A 26079-nucleotide genomic window follows, 5' to 3' on the forward strand; every position below is an offset into this window, starting at 1 on the left:
CAAAGATTTCCCTACGCTTTGTTCAACCTGAGAGAAGATGTCATTTATCATTATGTTGAATAGCAATGGGCTACACACACTACCTTGCGGAGTTCCATTTTCCACCTTATATACACTGGAGTATTCTGTGCCAACTCTTACTTGTATTTCCCTGTCAAATAGAAAGTTCATAACCCAATTATATGTTCTACCACCAATACCCAATGACTTCAACTTAATAAGTAACCCTTCTTTCCAGAGCATATCATATGCTTTTTCAACGTCAAAAAATACAGCTATCAGTATTTCTTTGTTGGTCTGTGCTTTCCTGATGTCTGATTCTAGGCACAGTACTGAATCCATTGTATTCCGACCTCTACGGAACCCACTCTGGTACGGGTACAGAAGAGCTTTACTCTCTAGGAAGTATGTTAAACGCTCTGTGACCATTCGTTCCATAATTCTGCACAAGTGTGAGGTTAATGCAATAGGTCTATAACTGGAAGGGTCTGACTGATCTTTTCCTGGTTTTGGAATGGGCACTATTATTGCTTGTTTCCAAGCTAAAGGAAGTTGGCCAACATCCCAAACTTTATTAAACAAACCCAACACCGTGTCTAGTGCACTATCTGTCATGTGTGCCAACATTCCATAACATACAGCGTCCTTCCCTGGAGTGGTCTGACGAGCACTCGTAATTGCTCTTCTTAGCTCAAACATATTAAACGGTAGATCTAACGGATCTCCTGACACCTCCCTTTTCTCTGTTATTTTGGGATTCTTCATTAAGATTTCCTCTCTACACTGCCTAGCCTCATCTGTGAGATTACACGAACTATGAACCCTTTCAAATGTTTGTGCAAAAAGTTCCGCCTTTTCTAAGTTATTGACAGCCATTTTGTTCCCAGTGTTCAACACTGGTATCTCATAATTTCTTCTAATCCCCCCCATTCTTCTAATCATGCCCCATACATCTGACAGCTGTACTTCCCTTCCAATAGTGCTACAGTACTGCCTCCAAAATGTTCGTTTTTGTGTTCTAATTGTCCTCCTTACTATTGCTTGGGCCCTTTTATACTGGATCAATGCATCCTGAGAATGATGTTTCTTGAGTTCTCTAAATGCTTTATTCCTGGCCTTTATGGCTTTACTACAGTTGTCATTCCACCAGGTATACACATTTCCCTGCATCTTTATTTCTAGTGTCATTTTGCCTTGTCACCTGCGCGTCTCCTGAAACCTTCTTTGCTGCCTCTGCGTAGCTTATTCCCTGAGTAGCCTTGACTCGCTGCACCTCTGCCGCTCTCTTACCAACTTCGCATCCGTGGTAAGCTGAGCTATGTTCTCCTCCACAATTACAACACTTCAGCTTTGTCCCCTCTGCACATTTGCCATACTCGTGGTTTCCACCGCATCTACCACACGTTTGCTTTCCCTTGCACACGGATGCTACGTGTCCGAACCTCTGACATTTAAAACATCTGAGAGGTGGGGGAACATAGGGCCTCACATCATAACACATATATCCAATAAAGATCTTTTCCGGGAGTCTTTCCTCATCAAATGTGATCAGTACAGAGAGACTGTCACTTTTAATCCCATTTCTGCTTGCTTTAAGACGTCTGACTTCACTCACTTTGGCATTTGTTACATTTCCTTTAACATCATCTGCTGTTACATTTACTGGAATCCCTGTAATAACTCCCCTGACCAATTTTCTGTCAGTCATCAGAGAACATTGTACTTTCTTGCCATTTATTTTATTCATTCTGACTGCTTTTCCTTGTTGTACTCCATCCTTACATATAATTAGTAATGATCCATTTCGCAATATTTTAGCACTCCTTACCTCCCCGATTTCTTTACTTATGGATTTAGTTAGCTGTATTGGATTCCAATCGCAGAATGAAGCCCCATCTTGCACAAGTTTTACTATTGCCTTGAAATCCTCTCTCCTCCTTTCAGTTACAGTTGCTCTCCCGTCACTATCACTCCCATCCGATCTTAGGCTCTTTTTACACTTATTTTTCCTACCTGCTATATTCCACTTTTCATAACTCCCGCCACCTTCGACCATCTCTCCTAACTCACTTCCTGAACCGTCACTTCCTTCTGCCATCTCTCGTCCACCAACCACAGCTCGTCCCTACACCAGTCTGTAATCAGAATAAGCAATAAACCACCACCAGAAACTAAATAAACATAAATCAACAACTGTGTTCTATTAAACCAGTTGTTCTCAAAGTAGGGTCCCCAACAAAAAGGGGAATCATTTATTTTCACTGTAATTCATTCCCTAAGTAACACAGGACACTTTCTGTAATAAAAACATCTAAAAAGCAAAAACCCTATCAGATGGGGGTCCCTGATGTGAACAAGTTTGAGTGCCGCTGTATTAAACAGCTGTTAATCATTGTCACAGAGCCCACACAGAAAAGCGTCTCATCTTTAAACCTGGACCCTATTTTCTGTTGCTTCAGCTCAGACAGTTACCCCAGGTGTTTGCACCATGGAAAGGATCCCTTTAAGGGACTCCAGGTGCACCCCCTTTGTTTTTAACAGGAAGCTAAAGTCTTGGTCAGAACCTGCTGAGAGGAGTTCAGCTGCTGCAGTGATGAGCGGTTGGTGATGATCCATGAACACTAAAGACCACAAGGCCTTCATGAAAAGTAGAACTGTAGAAACTCTGCTCTTTTTAACAGTGCTGGATGAAGTATTCAGATCCTTTACTGCAGTAAAAGTACTAATACCTCACTGTGAAGTAAAAGTACTGCATTGAAAATGTTACTAATGTAAAAGTATGTCTGGAAAAATCTTCCTAAAAATGACTTTATGATCAAAATTGTTGCCAATTTTCTGTCAATTGACGGATTGATTAATCTAATAATCCTGTCAGCTGGTCTAGTATAATTTGTTGGAGTTTAGTTTATAACATCATATTTTATAAACTCTTCATATTTTGTGTGTAAAAATCTGACTTTGTGAGTAACTGAAGCTGTTGGATAAATGTAGTGAAGTAAAAAGTTGAAGCAAGGATAACCGTGCGCTCGCTCTGCTGGACTCCACAGTAAATGGCTGTTTCTTTAGCAGGTGTAGGAGGTGGTGGTGTTCAGGAGTCTGACTGACTCGTTGGTCCAGTCCCTGAACACATCAGTCTTCTTAGTCAGTGACGAGGCGGCCAATTTATTGAAAGACTGTTATGCTGTGTTCCAGGCAACTCGGAACTTTCAGACCTCCAACCAGAAAAAGGACCTTGAACGCCACGTGAAGTTTGAGCTCCTAATTAAATCTGTCCCCCGACTTCACGAGGAGCAGCTGAATGATGGCAGCACACAATGGAAATGGTAAACTATAAACTGAAAGACAACATAAAGTATATCTGGCTGTGTTTCATTAAAATAATACTATCATGTAGTAAAACCTGTCGTGTGTAAACGAAGGTTATCAGGTAATTACAGTGAACAGTCGCTGCCTCTGCTCTGCACTGAACTTAAAAACATCAGTAGGAACACAACATTTACCAGCTGATGTAGCGAGCGTATATTTACTGGTTTTCATTCAAACATCTTTTGTGGGCGCTGCTGAGGGCTCAGCTGTGTGACCACCTGAGCAACAAACATCCGGTTGTCATGGTTGGGGTCATGATCAAGCACTTGGACAGTTTGAGGTGGGGAGGTTCTGAGAGGTGTGGAACACAGCGTTAGACCCCAGTCCGGCTCATTTAACCCTGATGCCTTCGCTATGACATCATCAGGGTTATGTTCTCCTACAGAGACACAGAAGATCTTCATGTGGATTCAGCCGGATCATTTTGTAATATGGCTGTTAATGTTAAACATGCAGCACCGGACCAAGGCTTGAACACATCTTCCCTTTCAGTGGGATCATGTAGTAAACAAGCGTTACACCAAAAGGATTTTAGAATTTAGATTCTTCAAAGAAGCCACCTATTCATAGTTTTCACGTGACATCACATTCCAAGGAAAACGCTCTCTTGGAGGGCAAAAAAGACATTTTCCGCAGCCTGCCAACCAATATGCATGTTTGTTACTTTTTGTGCTGCCAAAATGCTGGATGGTTGTTGTGCTTTCGGATTTACTAATCGAGGAGGAGACAAGCCTGGGCTGTGTTAGGTGAGGGATTCCCCAGAAAGTAAAAGTAAACATTACCGCAGTCCAGCGGCGGCAGGGACCTGGCGGTTTTTAACGGTAGAAATGCGGCAGCGGATGCTGTAATGTTATATGGATCGGATATGCCCACACTACAATCTTTTTCTTAAGTTGAAAGGTGATCCAAATAAAATTTGACTGCTTTTGTGGCATCTCTACGGGTGAGTTAGACGCCACGTGTTGGTCTGTTGTTTTGCCCTTCAGGTCACCGAGCATGTCACGTGACTGAAAACTATGAATTGCTCAGATGACACCTTTGCACAGTCTCACCCCCCCCCTCTTCCTAAAGGTTAGTTGGTTTACTTTAAACCTGAGTAAAACACAGGAACGAGCAGAGTGGAAATCTAAAGCTGGATTTATTTTGTATTACTGTAAGTTCAGACAATCAGAAAAACACAATCCTTTTCTTTCACCTGTCTTCTAATCTAGTAAGTGATAATACAAACACCTAATGCATAACTAAGTCCAGGAGGTGGATCCTGCACTGTGGTGGGTCAGAGCCGAGGCAGCATGCCGGTCCTGAACCCTCTTTTAGTGAGACCCCCCCCCCCCTCTGCAGCTTCAGTCTGGAGGGACTCAGCTTGAAGCTGCAGATGGTGAGCAGGTGGACCTCCTACTGCTGGGAGCTAATCTTAGTAAAAAACTACAGAGCTACAAAGTACATGTGCTTCTTCTGACAAAAATAAAACTCTACATTTTCTCTGCAGTTAGATGGACAGTTGCCTGTCCCTTCTCTGAGGTAGTACATAAGTAGAAATATCATTAAAGGCAAGTATGGAGAACGAGGCCTGACAGTGGAGTGCACCACCAGGACTCACGTGGTCCTGAAGTTGAACAGATCGGCTCTTCAACAGTGGTACAAACTGCCCAATGGTTACAGGTTAAACTATCTCTAATGATCTCTGCAGAAAGATATACGACAAGGTAGAGGTAGAAAGTTTGACTGAATTATAATGTCAATGTCTGCTGCTAGGTAAAGAGTTTAGATTCATAAAATCTACCTTTATACTTTCAATCTAATGGCACAGGAAGAGCCAAAGTAACTAAATACAAGTAAAAAGAGAAAGCACCGCACTGCGTGTCTGAGGGACAGATCCAACCGTCCTGTCTTAGAAACGTGGTAAGTGCTTAAAGTCCAGATCAGACACTCTTAGAGGCACAACAGTAGCATTTTAAGACATTGGTGCAACACGATGGTAAGAGACGTCCTTCAGTTCAAGGGCCTTAAGGCAGAAAAGAGAGAAGCTCTTCTTTCCACAGCTCATCTCCACCACAGCTGAGCGTCCACCACAGGAACGGTCCAGTACTGCTGTCCTGCTGCACGGGACAGGCGGCTTCCCTGAGTCCATGACCTCGGAGGTAAAGGAAGGACAACAAGAACAAGTGCTCACACATCGGGGGGGGGGGGTACAGGTGATCAACATATTAAAAAGCGCTTCTATGACATTCCACGTGAAGTTCCCCACAAGCTGAGACGTACCACCTGCTGCAGCAGACAGTCAGACGTCTGTTTAACGCTACACGCTGGGCTGACAGTCTGACACGTGGAACAGATCCAGGACTATCTATCCCAGATCTGGATCTCTGACAGCCACTCCCTCAGCAGGTCAGAGCCAGGTGGGTCTCAGGTGAACACCTGGATAACCTCTTCTATGCATTTAAAAAGGCACAGGGAGCGACGCTGAGATTGGTGACCTGGTTAACACGGCTCTGTCTGATCGGTACCTGCTGGGTCAAATGTTCTGGCCCACAAGGTGGGCAGCAGCTGTCCACCACCTGGGGTGTGGGATGATGTGACCCTCTACAGGTCAGCCATGTTGAAGATGAAACTAAGTGCATCTAGTTAACAGAAGTTAAGAGTCTGTCTGATCTCAGATCTGCATCTAAAGATCTTCAGGGCTGGAACTTTCCAAATACAGAACATGGTTCTGCAATTCAGGTCCAGTACCTGAGATCTACGGTCTGATCTGCTGAACTGATAATACACATGGTTTCAAGTATCCTGCAGACTAAGGCCCGGATCAGACAGAATGCATTTTCTGCAGTGAGAGGCACCTTTTTAAAATTATATTCTATTGGCAGTGAGCGTTCTGCACGCTGTTTATGTGCCCTGGGTGCTTCACATTTTTGGCGCCTGCTGTGCGTTTTCGAAGGAGCGCTCTGAGTGCACAGTGTTGAAAAAATTTCAACTCTGAGCAGAAAAGCATCTGACGTCATTTGTGTTTTTTTCCATTGACCAATCGAATGAACTAAGAGACAGGCCCTCAGTTGTGGTAACGAAGTTTACAGTTGCTTGGATTGTCCGGAGACTGCAACAAACTGTCCCCGAGTCATGCTAAAATAAGCCTTGGACCGACCATCATTAAGACGAAGTTACTGGACCAGCTGGTGGTAGCCTCCTACCAGCGGTGTCTCCCTTTTCTGACGGTCTCATGTAATCACACGGATCTCTGTTTCCCTGTCTCCTGCGTGTTTGTTCACCTCTCACCCTCAATCAATGTCAGAGCAGGCGCCCTCTGTTTGTCTATTTTATTAAAGTAGATGTTTTTAGCAACAAAAGACTCAGACCTGTGAGTTGTGATTAAGTTTCTGCTAATATGACAGTTATTACTTAGCAGCAAACCAAAGATTACAGATCGCTGGTGCTATAATCTTTGATTAGACTGACAGGACAGCTGGATCGGTGGTTGCCTAGCAACATGAAAATAACGCAGCACACTGTTCTTTTCCGAAGTCAACCAAAAAAGGCATTGCTGTGCGCCTCGCGTCTTCGAACCTGTAAAATGCTTTCTGTCTGATCGGGGGCCTAACAGTGTCCGACACCTACAACGGGCCTAATTCTGGTGAAACACTGGTGAACTGGGGGGGAGGGGGACCTGGACCATCTGTGGCGAGCTAAGTGCCTCCACCTGTAACAGGCCTCACCAAAGGAAGTATTTCTCTGTTTTGGTTGTAGACACTCTTTCTACATTCCCTCAAACGTGCAAGCTTCCTTGTTAAATAACGAGGTAATACTGATGAGGTGATTTGTTGTGTCCTAAGTTAGCATGGTTAGCTCTGACAGGCTAAAGCTACACGTCCGTGAGCTGGTGTAAAGGCATCGTCTGTGGGACACAGAGCTGCTTACTGCTGGAAGGCCTGGTAGTAGTGAGGTAGGGAGCTGGAAGTGCTCATAGCAGGACTGCTGTACGCCTGAGGTAGCTGGCTGTGGTTGTGGGCTCCGGGGCCCTGGGGCACATGAGCCTGGGGAGGCTGGAAGAAGGTAAAGGGCCCTGGAGCCTGGGAGGACAGCCCAGTGGAAGAGGAAGGAGAGGAGGAGGTCGTGGTGGCAGGTGGGTAGCTCATCACTAACCCCCCCATCCCCATGTGAGGGCTGTAGGGCGGCAGGCTGAAGGGCAAGAAGCCCAGGAGGGGCCCCAGGTCCATGTTAGTGGTGCAAGACAGTTCAGTGGAGGAGATGGCGGGGCTCCTGGACAGCAGGTGAGGGTCACCGCCAGCACCCACCCCTTCACCCAGCACTTCCCTCTGAGGGGAGGCAGAAGTCGAGGTAGCGGAGTTGACTGCACTCAGGTGAGGTGGGGGGGCGCTCTGCAGGTCCAGCAGGAAGCTGTCCACGTCAGCGCGAGGATATGAGGTAGATACGTGCTGGTACCTGGCCATGTTGCCGTAGGGCTGCTGCTGCGGGGCCGCCGGGGGCTGCAGGTGGTGGTGAGAAGACTGGGGGGGCATGGAGCGCCCAACGCCCATGCTCGAGGACACAGAGCCCTGCATGAGGCCGTGGGGGTGGCCCAACCCGGGTACAGGATTGGTCATGGGGTAGGAGTTGTACATGTCTCTGGAGTAGGTCTCCATGGGCTCCTTGGGGCCCATGTCAGAGGCCACAGGGCTGGGCTCCTCCTTCACCGGGCACTGGGTGGCGGGGCTCGGGGCAGCCACAGGAGTGCTGGGTGTACAGGGAGGCATCAACCCAGACTCCTGAGCATGGCTCTTCTTCAAGTGGCGGGTCAGGTGGTCCCTGCGGCCAAAGCGTTGTGCGCAGCGTGGGCACAGGAAGTCGCGGCGCCCTGTGTGCACCACGGCGTGGCGCCGTACATCCTTCCGAGTGTAAAAGCGGCGGTCGCATCGCTCACATGAGTACTTCCTCTCTCTCACTGGCACGCCGGCGTTGCTGTTGCCCTCTGAGGGAGGGGGCCTGTCGATGTGGCCACCCAGGTGCTCCAGCAGCGAGGGCGCCCCCTCTGGGCAGGACAGGCCCGCCGTGGCGCTGTGGGCGGCCACCAGGTGGCGTCTGTAGCCCAGCTGGGTGTTGTACTGCTTCCCACACTCCTGGCAGTGGTAGAGCTGCCTGCTGGCTGGCTGGCCCTCCTGCAGCTGGCCCTTCAGATGGTCTTGCTGGTGGAACATGGTCTAACACAAGGAACGGTGCTGGTTCTGCTGCTGCACGGGGACTCTGGCCAAGAGCCGGAGCAAACGCAGACCAGACTCATGAGGATCCTCCCGAGAGCCGTGCCTCAACCTGCAGACCGTCCTGTTAACGGACAGTGCTGGAGTCAAGTGCTGCTTGTTGATTGTGTCTTTCGGGGCGATGAGTAGCGGTCTCTCCTGCCTTCCTGGGGCCAGTCCGAGTCCAGCACTTGGTCTCTGTGGCAGCAGCTGCCATAGCAATCCCCACAGGGCTGTGGTGATGGTTTGCTCTGGGAGCTCCGACTGGGCCTGTGTTCCCTGAGAGGCGCTCGTGTGCTGGTCTGCAGAGGGATTAGTATACAGATGAGTCACAGAGGCAGATCCACATCGCCACAGACCTGCAACACAGAAACAAAAGTCACCCCTCTGGTTGGTTCTGATGATGAGCAGACGTCATGTAACTATACAAGTTGATCTTTCAGCCTTTTAAACCCCTCTGCTGTGTTTGAATGAAAAGCGCTGCTTGACTATGGCAAAAAGACTATGTCATAATCACTATTATCTAACTCCTTCCTCCTTATCGAACTCACTGACTTAGAAACATCATTTATTGAACTTTTGTTTTGAAGAATTATCATATATGGATGACCCCAAAATGCCAAATCGACCCTGAAATAAGAAACAGTACTCCAACATTATTCACTTCAAACAGCATCTGGAGCGCAACACGACAACAGCAGGTGTTTCCCAGGTGACAGGTGACGACAACTCGTTACGTTACTTAAATTGAAATTAAACCCTGGTGTTCTGTCTGGAGATACAGTGACTCAATATTTTACAATCATGGACAGGTAAAGTAACAGTGAACACTGGTGACTTAACGCTGAAAGGCTACACGCCCTCACTGCTGCGATCTGCAGGTCCCTTCTGTTTGTTTTCTGAAGCGAGATTCAGAGACGAAGAGACCGATTTGTGAACGCCAACAAGCACGGACTGAAGCAGAACTTTACCTTAGATAACACCATCTCTTTTTGCAATGCATCTTGCGAGCCGCTGGAGTCGGCTGAGTGGACGAATGTTGTTTTCAGTCACTTTTATTTATCAGCCTGCCTCTGAAGAACCAGCGGGAGTCGCTGCTCAGCAACAGACTCTCATTCAGCCAGCTACAGGACAGTTTAGACTTCTGCGGCAAAGGCTACCTGCTGCGTGAGCATTTATACAAGTGTGTTGGTGTCTGTGTCGCTCTGCACTTAAAACGCTAGCGAGCATAGTAACTAAATTTCCAAATGTTATCAGACTGAATGCATCAAATATTCTGATCATTTTGTGCTAAAAAGGGTTACTGCTGGTTTGGCCACTTGAATTCAAAGCACGGAGCATGTCCGGGGGGCTGGGAGGAAGTAATCACTACCAAGCCGACCAATCACAGTTCTGCATAGTCATGTTGTCTACTTACATTTTTGGGGAGATGCACATCAGGCTAGCATGACGCAGCGCGGCTACGTACATATGATGGCATAGCGACAGAGAGAAACGTGACTTCAGAATGTGTTGGCTGTATTTTTCAGTTTGAGAAGGAAAACAGGGGGACGAATATTTATGAGTTAGATCTAGGGCTAGACAATAAAACAATAACTATAATTATTGCGATATAATATTTTTTAATAACAATATAATAAATGTTAAATATTCAATAAATGTCTCATTTTATTCACTTGAATCGTACATGAATTAGGATTTTATTTTATTGAGATGTTTATTATGTCGAGACAAAAGGACGGAAAAAAGATTTTACTTAATTTTACTTGTGCATATTTGTTGACAAAGATTTTCTCATAATTGTTTTGAACATTCTGCCACAGATTTGTGAAGTGATCCACTGTTTGGCCTCAAGGGTTGACCAGAAAGAAGAGTTTTAACCACAATTAACTTTCACTCAGGAGCAAAAATCTGCCTTTAAACTGAACGATTTTGGAAAATAATCTAATTGCAATTTTTTTTACCAATATTGCAACCATAAAATTAATATGCGATTCATTTTTAAGCTCTTTACCTCCTTATTCAAAACGGACAAGCAGTAAATCAGTGTGTGTTTGAGAGTCATGTCATGGCATTAAATAATATTAGGGCTGACTCCCAATAGTCGAAGATTCGATGCTTCGATGGGTGGAACCTGATCGACTGACTGTCAATCTCACAGTCGAAGCTTCGCAGTGAAACAAGGATCGTGCCATTTTGGCGATATGGGGGTGTTCAACGTCTGATTTTACATAGAACTACCAGTTTTCTCCCAATAAGTTAATATACAGCCTATTACAATATACATTTCAATGTTTAATGCTGTAAATAAACATGTAAAAACAATAAAACTTCCAATAAATGTTTTTAAAGTGCATGAATAAATCCAAAATTGTAACCCTAACCCTGGGTCGTCAGTGCGCATGTGAAGGTGTAGCGTGTGTGTGGTGGCAGTGGAGGAACACTTGCTGGAGAGAGGGAGCGGAGGCCCACCCAGAGAGCAAGACTACATTGAATAAACATCAGAATGGTTGAGATTGAAATCTCAAACTTAAATAAATGTTGAGTCAGTATTGCAATACCGATGAAGAACTACCATATATGAACATGACATTGGAATAATATTGATTTATAGTTGTCCCGATTATACTTGATTAAGCATTGATTTGTAGTTGACTGGGTAACAACAACAATGTTGAAAAATCATCTATTTATAGTTGACCAGAAATTACGTGATACTGAAAAGCCATTGATTTTTAGTTGACGGGGAAATATTATTGAAAATTCATTGAATTATAATTGACAAGGAAACATGTTGAAAAGTCACTGAATTACAGGTGACCGGGAAATATGATTGAAAAGTTATCTATTTATAGTTGACCGGGAAATATGATTGAAAAGCGCCAATTCAGCCCGACCTACGTTGTTCATCTTCACATCATTTTCACTACTGAAAGATATTTTGTTTGTATGTTTTCTGTTATAGATGCCCTGTCTGAAACAATGGGAACAGAAGTCTTTGACTTTGCCCAGGCAGCACAAAAATGGCTTCCTATGCTCCAGACCGGATGGATGGACAGAGCAGAGCAGGAGTAGTGAATAATTTTTTTTATTCCATAAATAAACTTTTACTTTTTAACTGATTAAATTGTCTGTTGTCATTTATACATTTTTAATATATTTAGTCTATTTTCTGTGGTTTAATATTGGTTGATTGGGCTATCATTTCAATGTTGTTTCAATATTAAAAAATGGTGCAAAATGATGATGAATGATTCAATTAAATAAACGTTGAGAGCAGAATGCTGATTGAATCTAGTTTCAATAATGTTTGCTATCTGGGCAGCTTCACTGGTGTTGTGCCGAGTTGTCCGCACCTCGCGGGACTTTTGGATAATTCATCACCGTTGATTAACCACACAAAGAATATTTTATTGTTTGTAAATAGCCGGATACTTGAAATAAACCCACGAGGAACCGCGACGTGCATGCAGTTGTGGGCAGCACGGCATGCACACTAAACTCACACAAGACCAGTGAATGGCAGGCGAGAGAGAGAGAGAGAGGTCAACAATAAGGCAGTTTAGCTGGAAATTTACAGTGTAAGTTGAATGAATAGAGACTGAAGCTTTTCAAGATTTAAGCGGAGCCACCATGTGCAGTGTTTCCTCACGGCACTACTAAAATTTCCCACGATCATTAAACTAGCGCTACAAATGTTTTCACTCGTAGCGAGTGTTTGATTGTCCAAGCGGCAAAAAGTGTCAAGTGAACGCGAGCGGAGGAAAATATTCTGGCAGTAAATGTACGGTGTCTGTTACAGTGTGTCAGCTTCTCAAGACCAAGAAAAGTCTGTTGTTTCCCACCTGCTGGAAAAGTGAAGCCGGTTAGCACTAAGTTAGCTCTCCCCTTCAGACTGCGCAACTGAGTAGGAAAGCTTCTACAGCAGCTACAGAGCTGCTATGTAACTTAACATTAGCTCAATTTATAGAAAGTAACTGTTTATTACTGCCTACCTGTCCAATGTTGAGAACATCAGGTACAAACTTAGACTAAACTGACATAGCCTTATTTTTCAGTTTTCAGTCTGAAAAAGTGGTTGTTAGGAAAAGAAAGGACGGAGGTGACTGGAGGAGCTGAGGTTAGTAAAGCTAATTAGTGATGCAAAGTAGTCCTTTTAAGCTAATGAGGAGACGTTTGTTTGGATTTTAATGTGCAAATAAAAAGCACCTCAGAAGGGAGGTGGTTTCTCATGTTGGATATTTTTTATACACTGCTCAAAAAAATTAAGGGAACACTTAAACGACACAATGTAACTCCAAGTCAATCACATTCCTGTGAAATCGATTGACAATTTCACATGCCAATAAAGGAGTGGTTCTGCAGGTGGTGACCACAGACCACTTCTCAGTTCCTGTGCTTCCTGGCTGATGTTTTGGTCACTTTTGAATGCTGGCGGTGCTTTCACTCTAGTGGTAGCATGAGACGGAGTCTACAACCCAGACAAGTGGTTAAGGTAGTGCAGCTCATCCAGGATGGCACATCAATGCGAGCTGTGGCAAGAAGGTTTGCTGTGTCTGTCAGTGTAGTGTCCAGAGCACGGAGGCGCTACCAGGAGACGTGGTAGAGACCGTAGGAGGGCAACAACCTAGCAGCACGACCGCTACCTCCGCCTTTGTGCAAGGAGGAGCAGGAGGAGCACTGCCAGAGCCCTGCAAAATGACCTCCAGCAGGCCACAAATGTGCATGTGTCTGCTCAAACGGTCAGAAACAGACTCCATGAGGGTGGTACGAGGGCCCGACGTCCACAGGTGGGGGTTGTGCTTACAGCCCAACACCGTGCAGGACGTTTGGCATTTGCCAGAGAACACCAAGATTGGTAAATTTGCCACTGGCGCCCTGTGCTCTTCACAGATGAAAGCAGGTTCACACTGAGCACGTGTGACACACGTGACAGAGTCTGGAGACGCCGTGGAGAACGTTCTGCTGCCTGCAACATCCTCCAGCATGACCGGTTCGGCGGTGGGTCAGTGATGGTGTGGGGTGGCATTTCTTTGGGGGGCCGCACAGCCCTCCGTGTGCTCGCCAGAGCTAGCATGACTGCCATTAGGTACCGAGATGAGATCCTCAGACCCCTTGTGAGACCATATGCTGGTGAGGTTGGCCCTGGGTTCCTCCTAATGCAAGACAATGCTAGACCTCATGTGGCTGGAGTGTGTCAGCAGTTCCTGCAAGAGGAAGGCATTGATGCTATGGACCGGCCCGCCCGTTCCCCAGACCTGAATCCAATTGAGCACATCTGGGACATCATGTCTCGCTCCATCCACCAACGCCATGTTGCACCACAGACTGTCCAGGAGTTGGCGGATGCTTTAGTCCAGGTCTGGGAGGAGATCCCTCAGGAGACCATCCGCCACCTCATCAGGAGCCAAGGCGTTGTAGGGAGGTCATACAGGCATGTGGAGGCCACACACACTACTGAGCCTCATTTTGACTTGTTTTAAGGACATTACATCAAAGTTGGATCGGCCTGTAGTGTGGTTTTCCACTTTGATTTTGAGTGTGACTCCAAATCCAGACCTCCATGGGTTGATAAATTTGATTTCCATTGATAATTTTTATGTGATTTTGTTGTCAGCACATTTAACTATGTAAAGAAAGGAGTATTTAATGAGATTATTTCATTCATTCAGATCTAGGATGTGTTATTTTAATGTTCCCTTATTTTTTTTGAGCAGTGTATAAATGTCTACAGATAAATGTCAGAAGCTGTAAAATGAAGACACACAAGGCAAACATGAACAGTCGTATCTATAATGATTCTGAGGGCATATTAACAGGGTTTTCCTGCCGTTAAGGCTTAGGGGTGATGCCCAAAACATGCTGTGCCATCATTGTAAAATCACTGTGGAGCAACAGAACCAACCAAATTACTTTCTCCAGATCTAAAGGTTGTAGTTCATCCAGTAGACTGATCTTTGGCTGTTGTTTATTTATTATCTGCTCTATCTGTTCAGAGATATGGTGAAAATAACGGCCCAATGTGATGTGAAATTACATACTTTTCACTGGAAAACAACATTTTCTTGGGGGAGAACCCCCAACCCCACGACCAACACCAAAACATTCATCTATAGCTCACATTAAACTGGGAAAACACTGCAGTTTTAAGCTATTCTAAGGTGCATCGCATTCTCATGGACACAAGAGCAATGTTGCTGAGACATGTTGTGTTGGGGTTTTACATTCTGACCATCATCATTTACCTCCGCTTGCAATCGCCGTGCACAAAAACACACATGATTCGACTATGAGTCGACTATAGGCAGGACATGACGATTCTGATTCGACCAAGTAAATCCTTATTTGGGGACAGCCCTTAATAATATAATATCATCAGGTCGGCCTACCAACAGACCACAAGAAAGCAGCCTCCGATGCTGGTCAGCAGCGCACTGGCTGTAACCAGGCTGTAACTCGGGACAGACGATTTCACCCACCACCACCAAGTTACCCACAGGTGGAGGGTGCTACTTTTATTCCCTGTGTGACACTAAAGTTTCTTTTGTTGTACAACAAGTCAATACAGCGTAATGTGTATTAGTTGATGCACATTCTGATAGTGAAACGAGTCATTTTGCTCGTGTTGTATATTGATTCACTGTGTTACAGCCGCCGTTTTGGCCGCTAGTAAATGTTACTTTAAAGCGCGGGGTACTTCCGGTCGGCTCGGAGGCATTACTAACCAGCCGACCAATCACAGAGTTTACGGTCCGCGTCAACTCGACGTGTAGTTACATTTTTGAGGAGGTGCACGTGAGGCGACGGCGTAGCCTCTGCGTAGCCCCGTAGCCTACGCCGTCGATTTCTTTTTTTCTCTCTTCATTCTTTATTAGCCAAATATAGATCTACAAGCAGCGATTAACCACAAAATCAAGAGTAACATACATGTGTTAACAGACTTTGTGATACAGAGATTTTGATTACGAAACAAATCGGGACAAACATAAGTATAGACCAGTAAAGTAAATATCACTAATAAAAAAAAAAGTAAATAAGAAATAAGGTTGTACGAGGGAGATATAAAGTAATGTAGAGCCTATGTATTAATAGATTCTTTATTTAGTAATTTGCTAATTATTAGTGAGGTTTTAATAGCTTTTTTGTTTAATGGTATTTTAGAGACAGAATCAAAGAGATATTGTAATTCAATACAAAACAGATGGAAAGAGGGAGTATTTTGAAGCGATCTAGCCTTATGGATGTGAAATTTACCAACAAGACATAGTAGCTTTACAGCGTTATCAATGGGTTGTGAGTCAGTTTTAAAATTTAGAAACAAGACCATGTCTTCTAATATGAGTATTAACGTGTTAAAGCGACGAAAATCAACAAAGCAACTTCTATCCAGAATTCTTGGGAGTAAGTACAATTAAAGAAAATATGACTAATAGATTCAGCCTCTAGTTTACAGAAAGTACATAAAGGAGAAAAATCTGTTTTAAATTTGTTTAAGAATTTATTACAGGGATAGTATCTATGCAAGATTTTCATATGGACTTCTTTTATATGGAATGAGAAATTTGTTAGAATCTGACCAGACATCCTCTGCCAAGAGTTCCGGGAAGTTTAATTTCCATAAGAGAACCGATTTGGGAAAGTCACTATGACCAGAAGTCAGTACTCTTCTGATATGACGATTATTACACATACGGTTAAAAAGATCTTTCCCACCAAGGGTGAGATTGGGGATCTCTCCCTTCAAAGGACCATGTAACAATGCACTTTTAAGTAAGAATAGTAACTTTGGAGATATGCTTTTTAAAATATAAATGATATTCTTTCGAGAAGTATCCAAACCCCTGTTGCAGACAAAATCCTCATTCACAAAATTCGCCTCTATCATTAAGTACGTCTTGAATAAATATAACACCCTTATCGATCCACTCTGTTATGTACCTGGATTTATTTCTAAATAACACATGTTGGTTGTTCCATAATATGCATTAATGTGGAGAGAAGTTGTGTTTAAAAGCCATTCTCCGTGCTTCAAGAGCTTGTTTATGTAAGTCAGTGAGCTTGAGGGGAAGTTTGGTACATTTATAATTACAAGATAATAGAACTTTTAGACCAACACACTTATCAAATAACAAATTAGGAATGTAACCACTGACAACTGCCTTTAGACAAACACTGCTTAATCCAATTGCGCTTGAAAATCTGGTTAATAGTTTGAAAGTCTAATGCATTAAGGCCTCCTTCAGAGTAGCTTTTAATACATGTTTTCCTTTTCACATACTCAGTTTTGTTTTTCCATATGAAGTTAAATAAAAGCGAGTCAATGGCTTTACATGTCTTTGGGTCAATATCCAGTGAAATGGCAGGGTATACTATTCTTGCAATACCTTCTGCCTTTGACAACAATACTCAACCTTGTATGGCGAGGTCTCTTTGCAGCTCAAAACTCAAAAGTTACTAGATACTCTCTCAGATGTGGATTTATCTATCAAGATACCAAGATATATCACTGAATTTTTTTACCTTCATGCCACTCATGGATGTTTTATCAGAATTATGCACTGTTAATATCTCACATTTACTCTGGTTAATCGTGAGACCTGATGCCTTCGAAAAATACTTTAAAGCCTCCAATATAATCGGAACTTGACCTTCATTTTTTAGGAAGAGACAGGTGTCATCCGCTAGTTGACTAATAATTAAGTTATTATCACCTATTTGTATTCCTTCAATATCTGTGCAATATATAGTGTATAGATTAATAAGTTCAGCAGCAATTAAAAATAAGAATGGCAATATTGGGCACCCCTGTCTTATGCCTCTTTTAACATTAAAACGAGGTGAAGTACCACTAACTAATGAGACACTGCTATTGATATTTTTATAAAGCGTGTTATCTTTCCGAATTTTTCTCCAAATCCAAAATGAAGCAAAGATTCAACTATGAAAGGATGTTCTAAAGTGTCGAAGGCCTTGTAAAAGTCTAAGAAATAACTGCTTCTTCATTAATTAGTTCTGAATAATCTAATATGTCTAGAGTTAAACGGATGTTATTACTTATATGTCTATCCTTCATAAATCCAGACTGGCTTGGTGATGTTATTTCACTCAGACAGGGTTTAAGTCTTTGGGCATACAGGGAAGCTAGCAATTTATATCTGAATCTGAATTTTCTGAATCAATCTGAATTTTAGAAGGATTTCGGACGCCAATTATCTAAATATGGAGTGTCTTTTTTTGGCTTAGGGATAAGGGCAATGAGGCCTTGTTTCATTGATTTAGTTAGCTCTCCTTTCTCCATGCATTCCTCAAAAACAGCCAAAAGCATCTCTTTAATGTCCTGAAAGTTCTGTAAAATTCAAATGGCAACCCATCAGGACCAGGGCTTTTATTGGATGGAGTTTTATGGATAACAGCTTCCAGTTCACTAATAGTTAAACAACTTTCACATACTTCAACGTTTTCCTGACTTAATTTAGGAATAAACGGACAAACCTTATCAAAGAAAGAGCAGCAAGAATGAGGGTCAAAAGAGGAGGATGTAGTTATTGAGAGATAAAGGTTGAGATTGTTTTCCAAACTGAAAAAGTACAATTCATTTTTGTCTCCATATTTCAGCCATTTTGACCTTGATCTGACAAATGCCCCATTTGCTTTTTCAATATAAAGCATATTTAGCTCTTCTTGTTAAGAGTGCAATTTTATTTGAGCTTCATTATTAAGAACTGCAATGTTTAAAATATTATTTCTTTTAAAATGATAAGTCCTTGTCATTTTAGCTTTTGAATACTGTTTGCCAAACTTAATTGAAAACTTTCTCCATTCAAATTTAAACAGTTCCCATTTAGATATAGAGGAGATTTTCATTTCTGGTTTTGAAGTTATTTATAATTTCCCTAATGCCTGAACAAAAGGAGGGTTGTTGCAGAAAAGAGGAAAATAAGTTCCCAGTATCCTGGAGTTCTTTGTTGATGGGAGTTTGCAGTAGACAGGGCAAGATCAATTCCAGCATGGTCTGTAAGAGGAGCGGGATAGATATTACTTGACCATAAAAGAGGTGCCAGAGAATCAGAGATAAGCCAGAGATCAATGCAAGATTTCTGTGTCAAGTCAGCCTTGAACCACGTATACGAATCCAGTGACTTTGGACACATAAGTCTGAACGCATCTACCAATGACAGACTATTGCAAATAACTACATTTAAGTTACTTGATCTTCCTCTAGAGGGAAACCTGTCAACATCTAAATCTGAGGCCTCATTAAAGTCACCACCAATGATACGTTTGGCAGAAGAAAACTTAGCTTTTAGAGTGAGTAGCTGGGCAGATAAATCCTGAAGAAGTGTGATATTTAGGGTGGTCCTATTAAAAACCGTAAATGTTAGCTAAAATAACAATTAAATCATCAGTTTTAACAGCACTGACAATCCATCTACCTTCAGGAGAGAGTATTGAGTCTATGATAGAACCATTAAAATTAGGACCAAATAAAGTCATAATGCCCCCTGAATGACTAGAACCATGACAAAAGAGAGCTTTACCCCCCCACTCATTACGCCAAAAAGTTTCATCTCTGACATGAATGTGTTTTTTGTAAAAAGTATATGTCCCTTTTTTGTGCTTGAACAAGAATAAGGCTTTTCTTTTAGTAATCTCTCGTATCCCTCGTACATTAAGAGAAAAGCAAGAAAGAGAAAAATGTGACAACACTAAAACACAAATAAATTTACCATGTAGGTAAGGACTTCTAGAATGTAACCTTTGGAAGATGTGGAAAAAAGTGCTAAACTGAATTATAATACACCCCTGTCTTAAGTTGTGCTGCAAACTCCACCTAGGACGACAGCAAAAAACTATAATGCTCCAACCTTATGGAGGAAATTGAACTTAAGGGGGAAGCTTGCTGTAGAGCTGGGCGATATGGCCAAAAAGTTATATCCCGGTACTGTTAGGCAGAATTCCGGTATAAAATGTATATCGTTATTTTCTGCTAAGTGGGCTGGGGAGGGGGGGGTGGTGGTGGTTTTGGCCGTCCTCCGTTTTCCATTGCAGATAGTAGTACCCAGGCCAGAGATAGCACCCCGCAATCTAGCTGGTCGTCATAGAGACGCCACACACAACTGTCGCAACGCAATATTAAACACACACCAGGGACGCACACACAGCTGTCTCTTGATTTAAGTTAAAATGTTTCAACATTACTCAGAATCTAAAGACAGATAAGACGGAGGTGATACGAAAAAAGTACAACTTTTACACAAAGGAAAACCAAAAGAAGGCGAGTCGAGGCGAGTCGAGGTGGTTCCTTGCAGTGGAAAAGGTGCTTTACGTTTCTCTCTCCATGTTTGTCCGCTTCGGTGACTTTCTCCATCAGTAGTAGGCTAGGCTGTATAAAGGCACCGAAAAGAAACAGAACTTGTCTTCTGGACTTTTCCTCCGGTGATTCCCAGCAGCAGCTGCATGTTGCGGGGGTGTGTTGACGACGTAGCCTATCAAAACAAAACTAACGTGGTAGCTAACAAATAACATCTGACTGGTGTGTCCAGTGTCGCGACTTGAAACGTAATCACCGTGTTTCTCTGATAAATGCAACGGTGTGTCGTCTAACCTGGGCGGCCCGCGGAAGTGTATGTGTGCGAAACACTGACTGAACCGTGCTTTTCTTTTTACAAGCCAGGTCTTTAACCAGCACTGTGTCTCAATCCATCTTGTTGAGAGTTTGTGAGTAGACGGCTGAGTGCAGACGCAGAGGGAGGGGCGGGGCTGCGCAGTGAGGGAGAGAGAGGAGCAAACGCTGGCAGGACTTTACGAAACAAATTAATCACCTCAACATCAAACTATATCGGTATAAACGGTATTGTCTAATTTCATATTTCTTTTGAAATTATATCGGTATACATTATATACCGATATACCGCCCAGCCCTAGCTTGCTGTATACTTTTCTTAATAAGCTGTGCAATATGAGAATACCCTTTCTTGGGTGAGCTGGTTAAATAAGACATATAAAAAGGAAAAACGGAAATTATTCGTAGAGACCCAAAAGATTGCATAGAAACATGACGGCTGTCTCCTGCTATCAGTTAAGGACAAACTAAAAGGAATGGATCAAGGGAAAAAAAATTTAAAACGCTGACTAACCCTCCTAAACAGTCCAGAGGAGGACACTATTTGAAGAGTAAAATTAACTGGAATGTCCTTAAGTCAATGAACTCCAGGAGTTATATTCTCATCACAAAATACCAACAGCAGCCATAGTCATTAATACTATCAAAAACACCAACTTATTAATAGCCATATAAAAGATCTGCCATGAAAAAAACAAAGCTTCCTATCAATAAGGAATCACCAAGGAACGTCAGTGGATAAATGAACAAGAAACCTGGGTGTGGAAAAAGGTAGTTGCTCAGCCGTCCAGTGATGAGGTCACATCTTGAGCAGAAATCCTCCTTCCAGCGATGATGGCGAATGGACCACTGTAGCCCGCCAGCTTCCCTTCTTTTCTCGCCTGCTCCACAAGTGGCCACAGCTTGGCTCTTGCATCTCTTACTTGCTGTGTTAACTCCTCTGTGATCTTGATTCTTTTTTGTTTTAGAACCTCTGAGTGTTTTGCATCTGCCCAAACACGATCCCGGTATGTGCGTGATAAGAACTGCACAATAATACGACGTAGTTGCGGGGTCTGCTGTTGTTGCTTTTGTTCTTGGGGCCAAGGCGGTGCGCGACATCCACGGAGTTATGGAGAGCATCTTTGATTCCCGGCGAGACTCTAGACAGTAAATCGATAACACTCATCTTGACGTTTTCATTTTCTTGTTCTGGGACACCCGATATCTTTAAATTCGACCTTCTCTTGTAGGCATCGATGTCATTTACCCTGTCTCGCAGCACAGTGTCTCTTTTTGTCTCTCTTTGTTAATGACTTTACCTTCTGCTCCAGCTCCGCTATGTTAGTAGAAAGTCCATTCATCTCCTTCCTAGTATCCCCCATAGACGTAGACAGGGAGCGGATGGCGTCGGTGTTCTCTGACGGATTTCTCGATGCATTGAAGCTTCTCAAGAAAGGAATCCTGTCTTTCACCAATTTTGTTGATGGCAACAAGTAGAGTGGCATTCGTTATTAGCTCAGAGTTCTCCCTTCGGACAACTTTCTTGATAAGACTGTTAGTAGGTGTGTCAGCAAGAGCTTCATCAGAGTTTCTGTCAGTGGGTTGTTTCGTGTAGTCGTGCACTCGTTTTACCCTCTCCACTAAAATCTTCATATCATCCTCTTCTTGAACGCTTCCCGCGAACATCCTTCCAGGGAAGTGTAAAGATAGCATCAACCTAGCAAGACCGTCCAAGTTTAGCTAGCAGTAGTAATTAAAAAAGTAAAAATAACCAAGTCAAAAGCGTATTAAAGAGTTCTGTACGAAGTTAGTACTTCACCGCGCAGCTCATTCCAAGCGTTTTCACTTAAAGGGGTGGTTTAAAATCCAGTTTGTGCACTAAGCCATCGTCAGCTGCAAGAAAAAACGTCGCAGAAGTATAAATTGCACTTTATCTCACGTGTCATGTGACCAGAGTGTAATCGCAGCCTTTGCCATTAGAAAATCTCATTTTATCATATTGCGATAATATCGCAAATGCAATTAATCGTTCAGCCCTACTTTAAACTGAAAAGAAATAAAGATTTGATACTTATTGTGAAAACATTTTTGGCCCTATCATCCTGCCCTATTTATATCTAAGACTATTAAAGTTCAGAGAGCTCGTGTAAAGCAGTGACCGCTGTTTTTAACAGTTGGTTTAAAGGAACTTTTTATTCTCTTTTCCAGTTACAGAATGTGCAGTTTTCTCTGATGAAGGAGCTTCTGGTCCTTTGATCCAAGGAAGCAGCAGGTTTGATGTGCAGCCAAGACTTAAAGATAACCTAATGTTAAACAGTATATGCTAATTACCAAGAATTACTAAGTAATCTCAGCAGACCAATAGTCCAGAGCTCCTCCTGCTGATTAGGAACTCTCAAATATGTATGAAACAGTCTGGAATATCAAAAAGACAAAACTAGAGAAGATTTATAATTGATCATTTCAGTGAACCAGGTGATCTGAAGGTTCAGGATCGATGATGAGGAAAAGTGGAAAAACAAAACTGAAACCATTTGTCATTTATTTTATGAGTGTTTATGTACCAAAATTATTTAGGTTAGATTCAGAATAGTTCTTTAAGACGTTCACTGGTTCTGACATTCTTTTATTGATCCTGATTAATACTGATTGCAAAGGACTTTATATTTTGAAACTCTTTATCTTATATGAAAAAAATTACATTTACAAAATGTCTAAAAAAGAATCCACAAATACAACTTTTCAACATAGAAGTCACATTATATTAGAACTTCAATGATTAGTCAATTAATCAATTAGTTCTTAACTATTTAAATTAATCGCCAACTATTTTGATAATCAATCGCTTTGTAAAGAAAAAATTTCCAAATTTTTATTCCAGCTTCTTAAATGTGAATATTTTCTGTTTTCTTTCCTCCTCTGTGACATTAAACTGAATATATTTGGGTTGTGGACAAAACAAGAAGTTTGAGGACGTCACCTCGGGCTTTGGGAAACACTGAGCGACCTAACAACTAATCCAGAAAATAATCGACAGACTGATCGATAATAAAAATAATTGTTGTTTGCAGCCATGGATTATATTGAAGCATGATCAGAACTAAAGCCATTCAAACATTTAAACTGTGATATATAAAGATTTAAATGTTTTCTTGTATCTGGCTGATTCTGTACTTTTATTAAGATTTTATGTGAGATGAATCAGATTCAATAAAAATATCTCCCAGCTGAAACTACTTTCTAACATTTAATACCTCCTTTACTTAAGGAGACGAAGTTCAGATTGTTTCTGGTTTTTCAGAATAAAAGCGTACACAGACTGATGTTGTTAATGTCGCTGTAGTTCATTAATGACTCTCCACTGGGACCACAGATCATGTCAGCCCCTCCTGGACTTCGCGCCAGAGAGTTTTCTAAACATAGTATATTAAGGACACATGTTAGAGGTGGAGAGTCCTTATAGACCAGGAGAACATGAACTGCTGACTCAAATGATACTTCAGGTCGCGGTTTTCATTGTTTGATGTGTTTGTGGCATCACTTTCATCAGCCCGAGTAATGGCCCTGGACCCTGTAGAATTCAGTTAAATGTTAATAATACACGTTTGTGTTTTCTGTGATCCATGTTTGTGTATTAGGTTGTGCTGCAGTAAAATGTACAGTTTTCTTCACAGTTATGAAGTTCTGGCAATCAGAATTTGCAGTTTGTTTACTCTGAACGTTCAACAAAACATCATCAACCTGTCGGTCCCTCAGTCTGACTTCCTGTCTGTGGCCCTCAGTCCTGGGCCCATTGGTTCCTCCTGAAGACGTAATCAGTCATTTCCAGCTACAGTTTCTATCACGAAGAGCATCTGCACAGTTTGAGCTCTAATGAGATGGCAGCTGCTGGTTTGAGTCTGAACATGAGATTTACAGATGAGCCGGAAAATCCAGTTTATGATCAGACTGACTACAACTTCGTCAATATTTCAGGGTAAAGTACTACCTTTACATAAAAGTATGCAACAGCTGTCAAACTGATCAGACACAAAACGCAAATTGTTCTTTCAACTAATCAAGAGCCCTGAGCCAGGACCTGGACCTGCACGCTGTGACCTGATTTGTGGTTTATCTGCAGACCTCTAAAAGTTCTCCTCCAGAGTCGCCACTTTAAACCTGCTCCCCGAGTCTTTAACTCGGGCTAACAGGACCGCATAAAGCCTGCCGGGTTGGAGGACCTGCTGGAGGCATCTCGTGGGTCCCACCGAGCGCCGACATGCTGGTCTTGCTGGAACCATTCTAGGCGGAGAGCCCTCCCCAGGCCGCTGGGAGCTGGAGTCTACAGGTCTACACTGGTATTGACTGGTGGGACGGGGTCGGTACCAGACCGGGGCTAACTTTGCCTGCTATCCCAGCTGCCTTCCCTAATTATGTGGAGAAACCGGGTTTGGTGTCTGGAGCTGGGTTTTGTAGCGGGTTTCGGCTCGTGGCCGTGCGGATGCGGGGGGACCCGCAGAGTCCCCCCGGGCCAGCGTGCTACGTAAAAAACAAAAGAGGAGCGCTTCACTAAGTTCAGTCTGAGTTTGTCTGCGGGAGCTAACTCCTCTGAGCCTCACCGAGCTAAAGTCTGGCTCCGGGACCTGGACTCGGACTCGACCCCACTTACCGACTGCGCCTCCGCCCCGCGGCCCCTCCGACCTCCGTCCCGTCCCCGCGCCGACATTTTGGAACAAGTTTCAGGGATGTTTGTTAGAGTCCGGGCCTGGACTGCTGGGCGCTGAGCTGGGAGCCGTGCATTGTGGGAGAGTGACGTCACACCCCGGCCTCAGAGAGGAACACCCCCCCCACACACACACACACACACACACACACACACACACACACACACACACACACACACACACACACACACACACACACACCATCATCCATCCATCCATCGTCAACCGCTTATCCTGCATTCAGGGTCGCGGGGCACACATACATCATGGAGCCCAAAATAAAACATATAGCTAGTTATGAATATAATAATAAAATAAAGCTGTGCTTGAACAGTTTGGTTTACAAAGTGATGGGATCCAGAGATCCGGTACATTACATCATATTAATCAATTCACAAAAGAAGAAAGAAGAAAAATCTAAATCACTACCCGGTGTGATTATTTCAAAGAGTTCCTGGCAGCTGGTTCCACAGGTCCAGGTCCTCTTTAGTCTGAAACCTGGAAACATCAGGTTCCTGTCTGAGGTCTTTAGACTGCCTGCAGGTGGAGAGTAACTCACAGGTATAATCAATATGTAGGTAATTTAAATTAATAGGTAATGAGAAGGATTTAAATATCAATCTCAAAGCCACCTAGCCGCCAGTGTGTGAAGATTCAGTGCAATTAAAATGAAAAACTGAAAGGATTCTGTGACACATATACATATACATATATATACATATACACACATATATATACATATATATGTGTATATATATATATACACACACACATATATATATATATATATATACACACACACACATATATATATATATATATATATATATATATATATATATATACACACACACACATATATATATATATATATATATATATATATACATATATATACATATATACCATAACATAACACCATACTAATACTGTGTTTGACCTCCTTTCGCCTTCAGAACTGCCTTAATTCTACGTGGTATTGATTCAACAAGGTGCTGAAAGCATTCTTTAGAAATGTTGGCCCATATTGATGGATAGCATCTTGCAGTTGATGGAGATTTGTGGGATGCACATCCAGGGCACGAAGCTCCCGTTCCACCACATAAAGATGGCCGAGGCAATAAAGAAGGGTGGCTCTGTGCTGGGGTCTGCTCTGGGGCCCCTGGAGTTGGTTGTGGAG

The 26079-nt window shown here is 42.9% G+C and overlaps 1 protein-coding gene across 1 annotated transcript; it reads right to left on the reverse strand.

The window, feature by feature from the left end:
- Positions 1 to 4480: 4480 nt before the first annotated feature.
- Positions 4481 to 25080, reverse strand: LOC119904974 (zinc finger protein PLAGL2-like). The gene is made up of 3 exons (XM_038721619.1): positions 24845 to 25080; positions 7276 to 8950; positions 4481 to 5500 (listed from the first exon to the last, which is right to left on the reverse strand). The coding sequence occupies exons 2-3, from the start codon at positions 8550 to 8552 to the stop codon at positions 5410 to 5412; spliced, it is 1368 nt and encodes a 455-aa protein (XP_038577547.1). The 5' UTR covers positions 8553 to 8950; positions 24845 to 25080; the 3' UTR covers positions 4481 to 5409.
- Between the last annotated feature and the right edge of the window lie 999 nt (positions 25081 to 26079).

This window comes from Micropterus salmoides, unplaced genomic scaffold, assembly GCF_014851395.1.
Source record: "Micropterus salmoides isolate LMB-PRFRI ecotype aquatic unplaced genomic scaffold, ASM1485139v1 Ms_hic_scaffold_16, whole genome shotgun sequence".
Classification (NCBI taxonomy): Eukaryota; Metazoa; Chordata; class Actinopteri; order Centrarchiformes; family Centrarchidae; genus Micropterus; species Micropterus salmoides.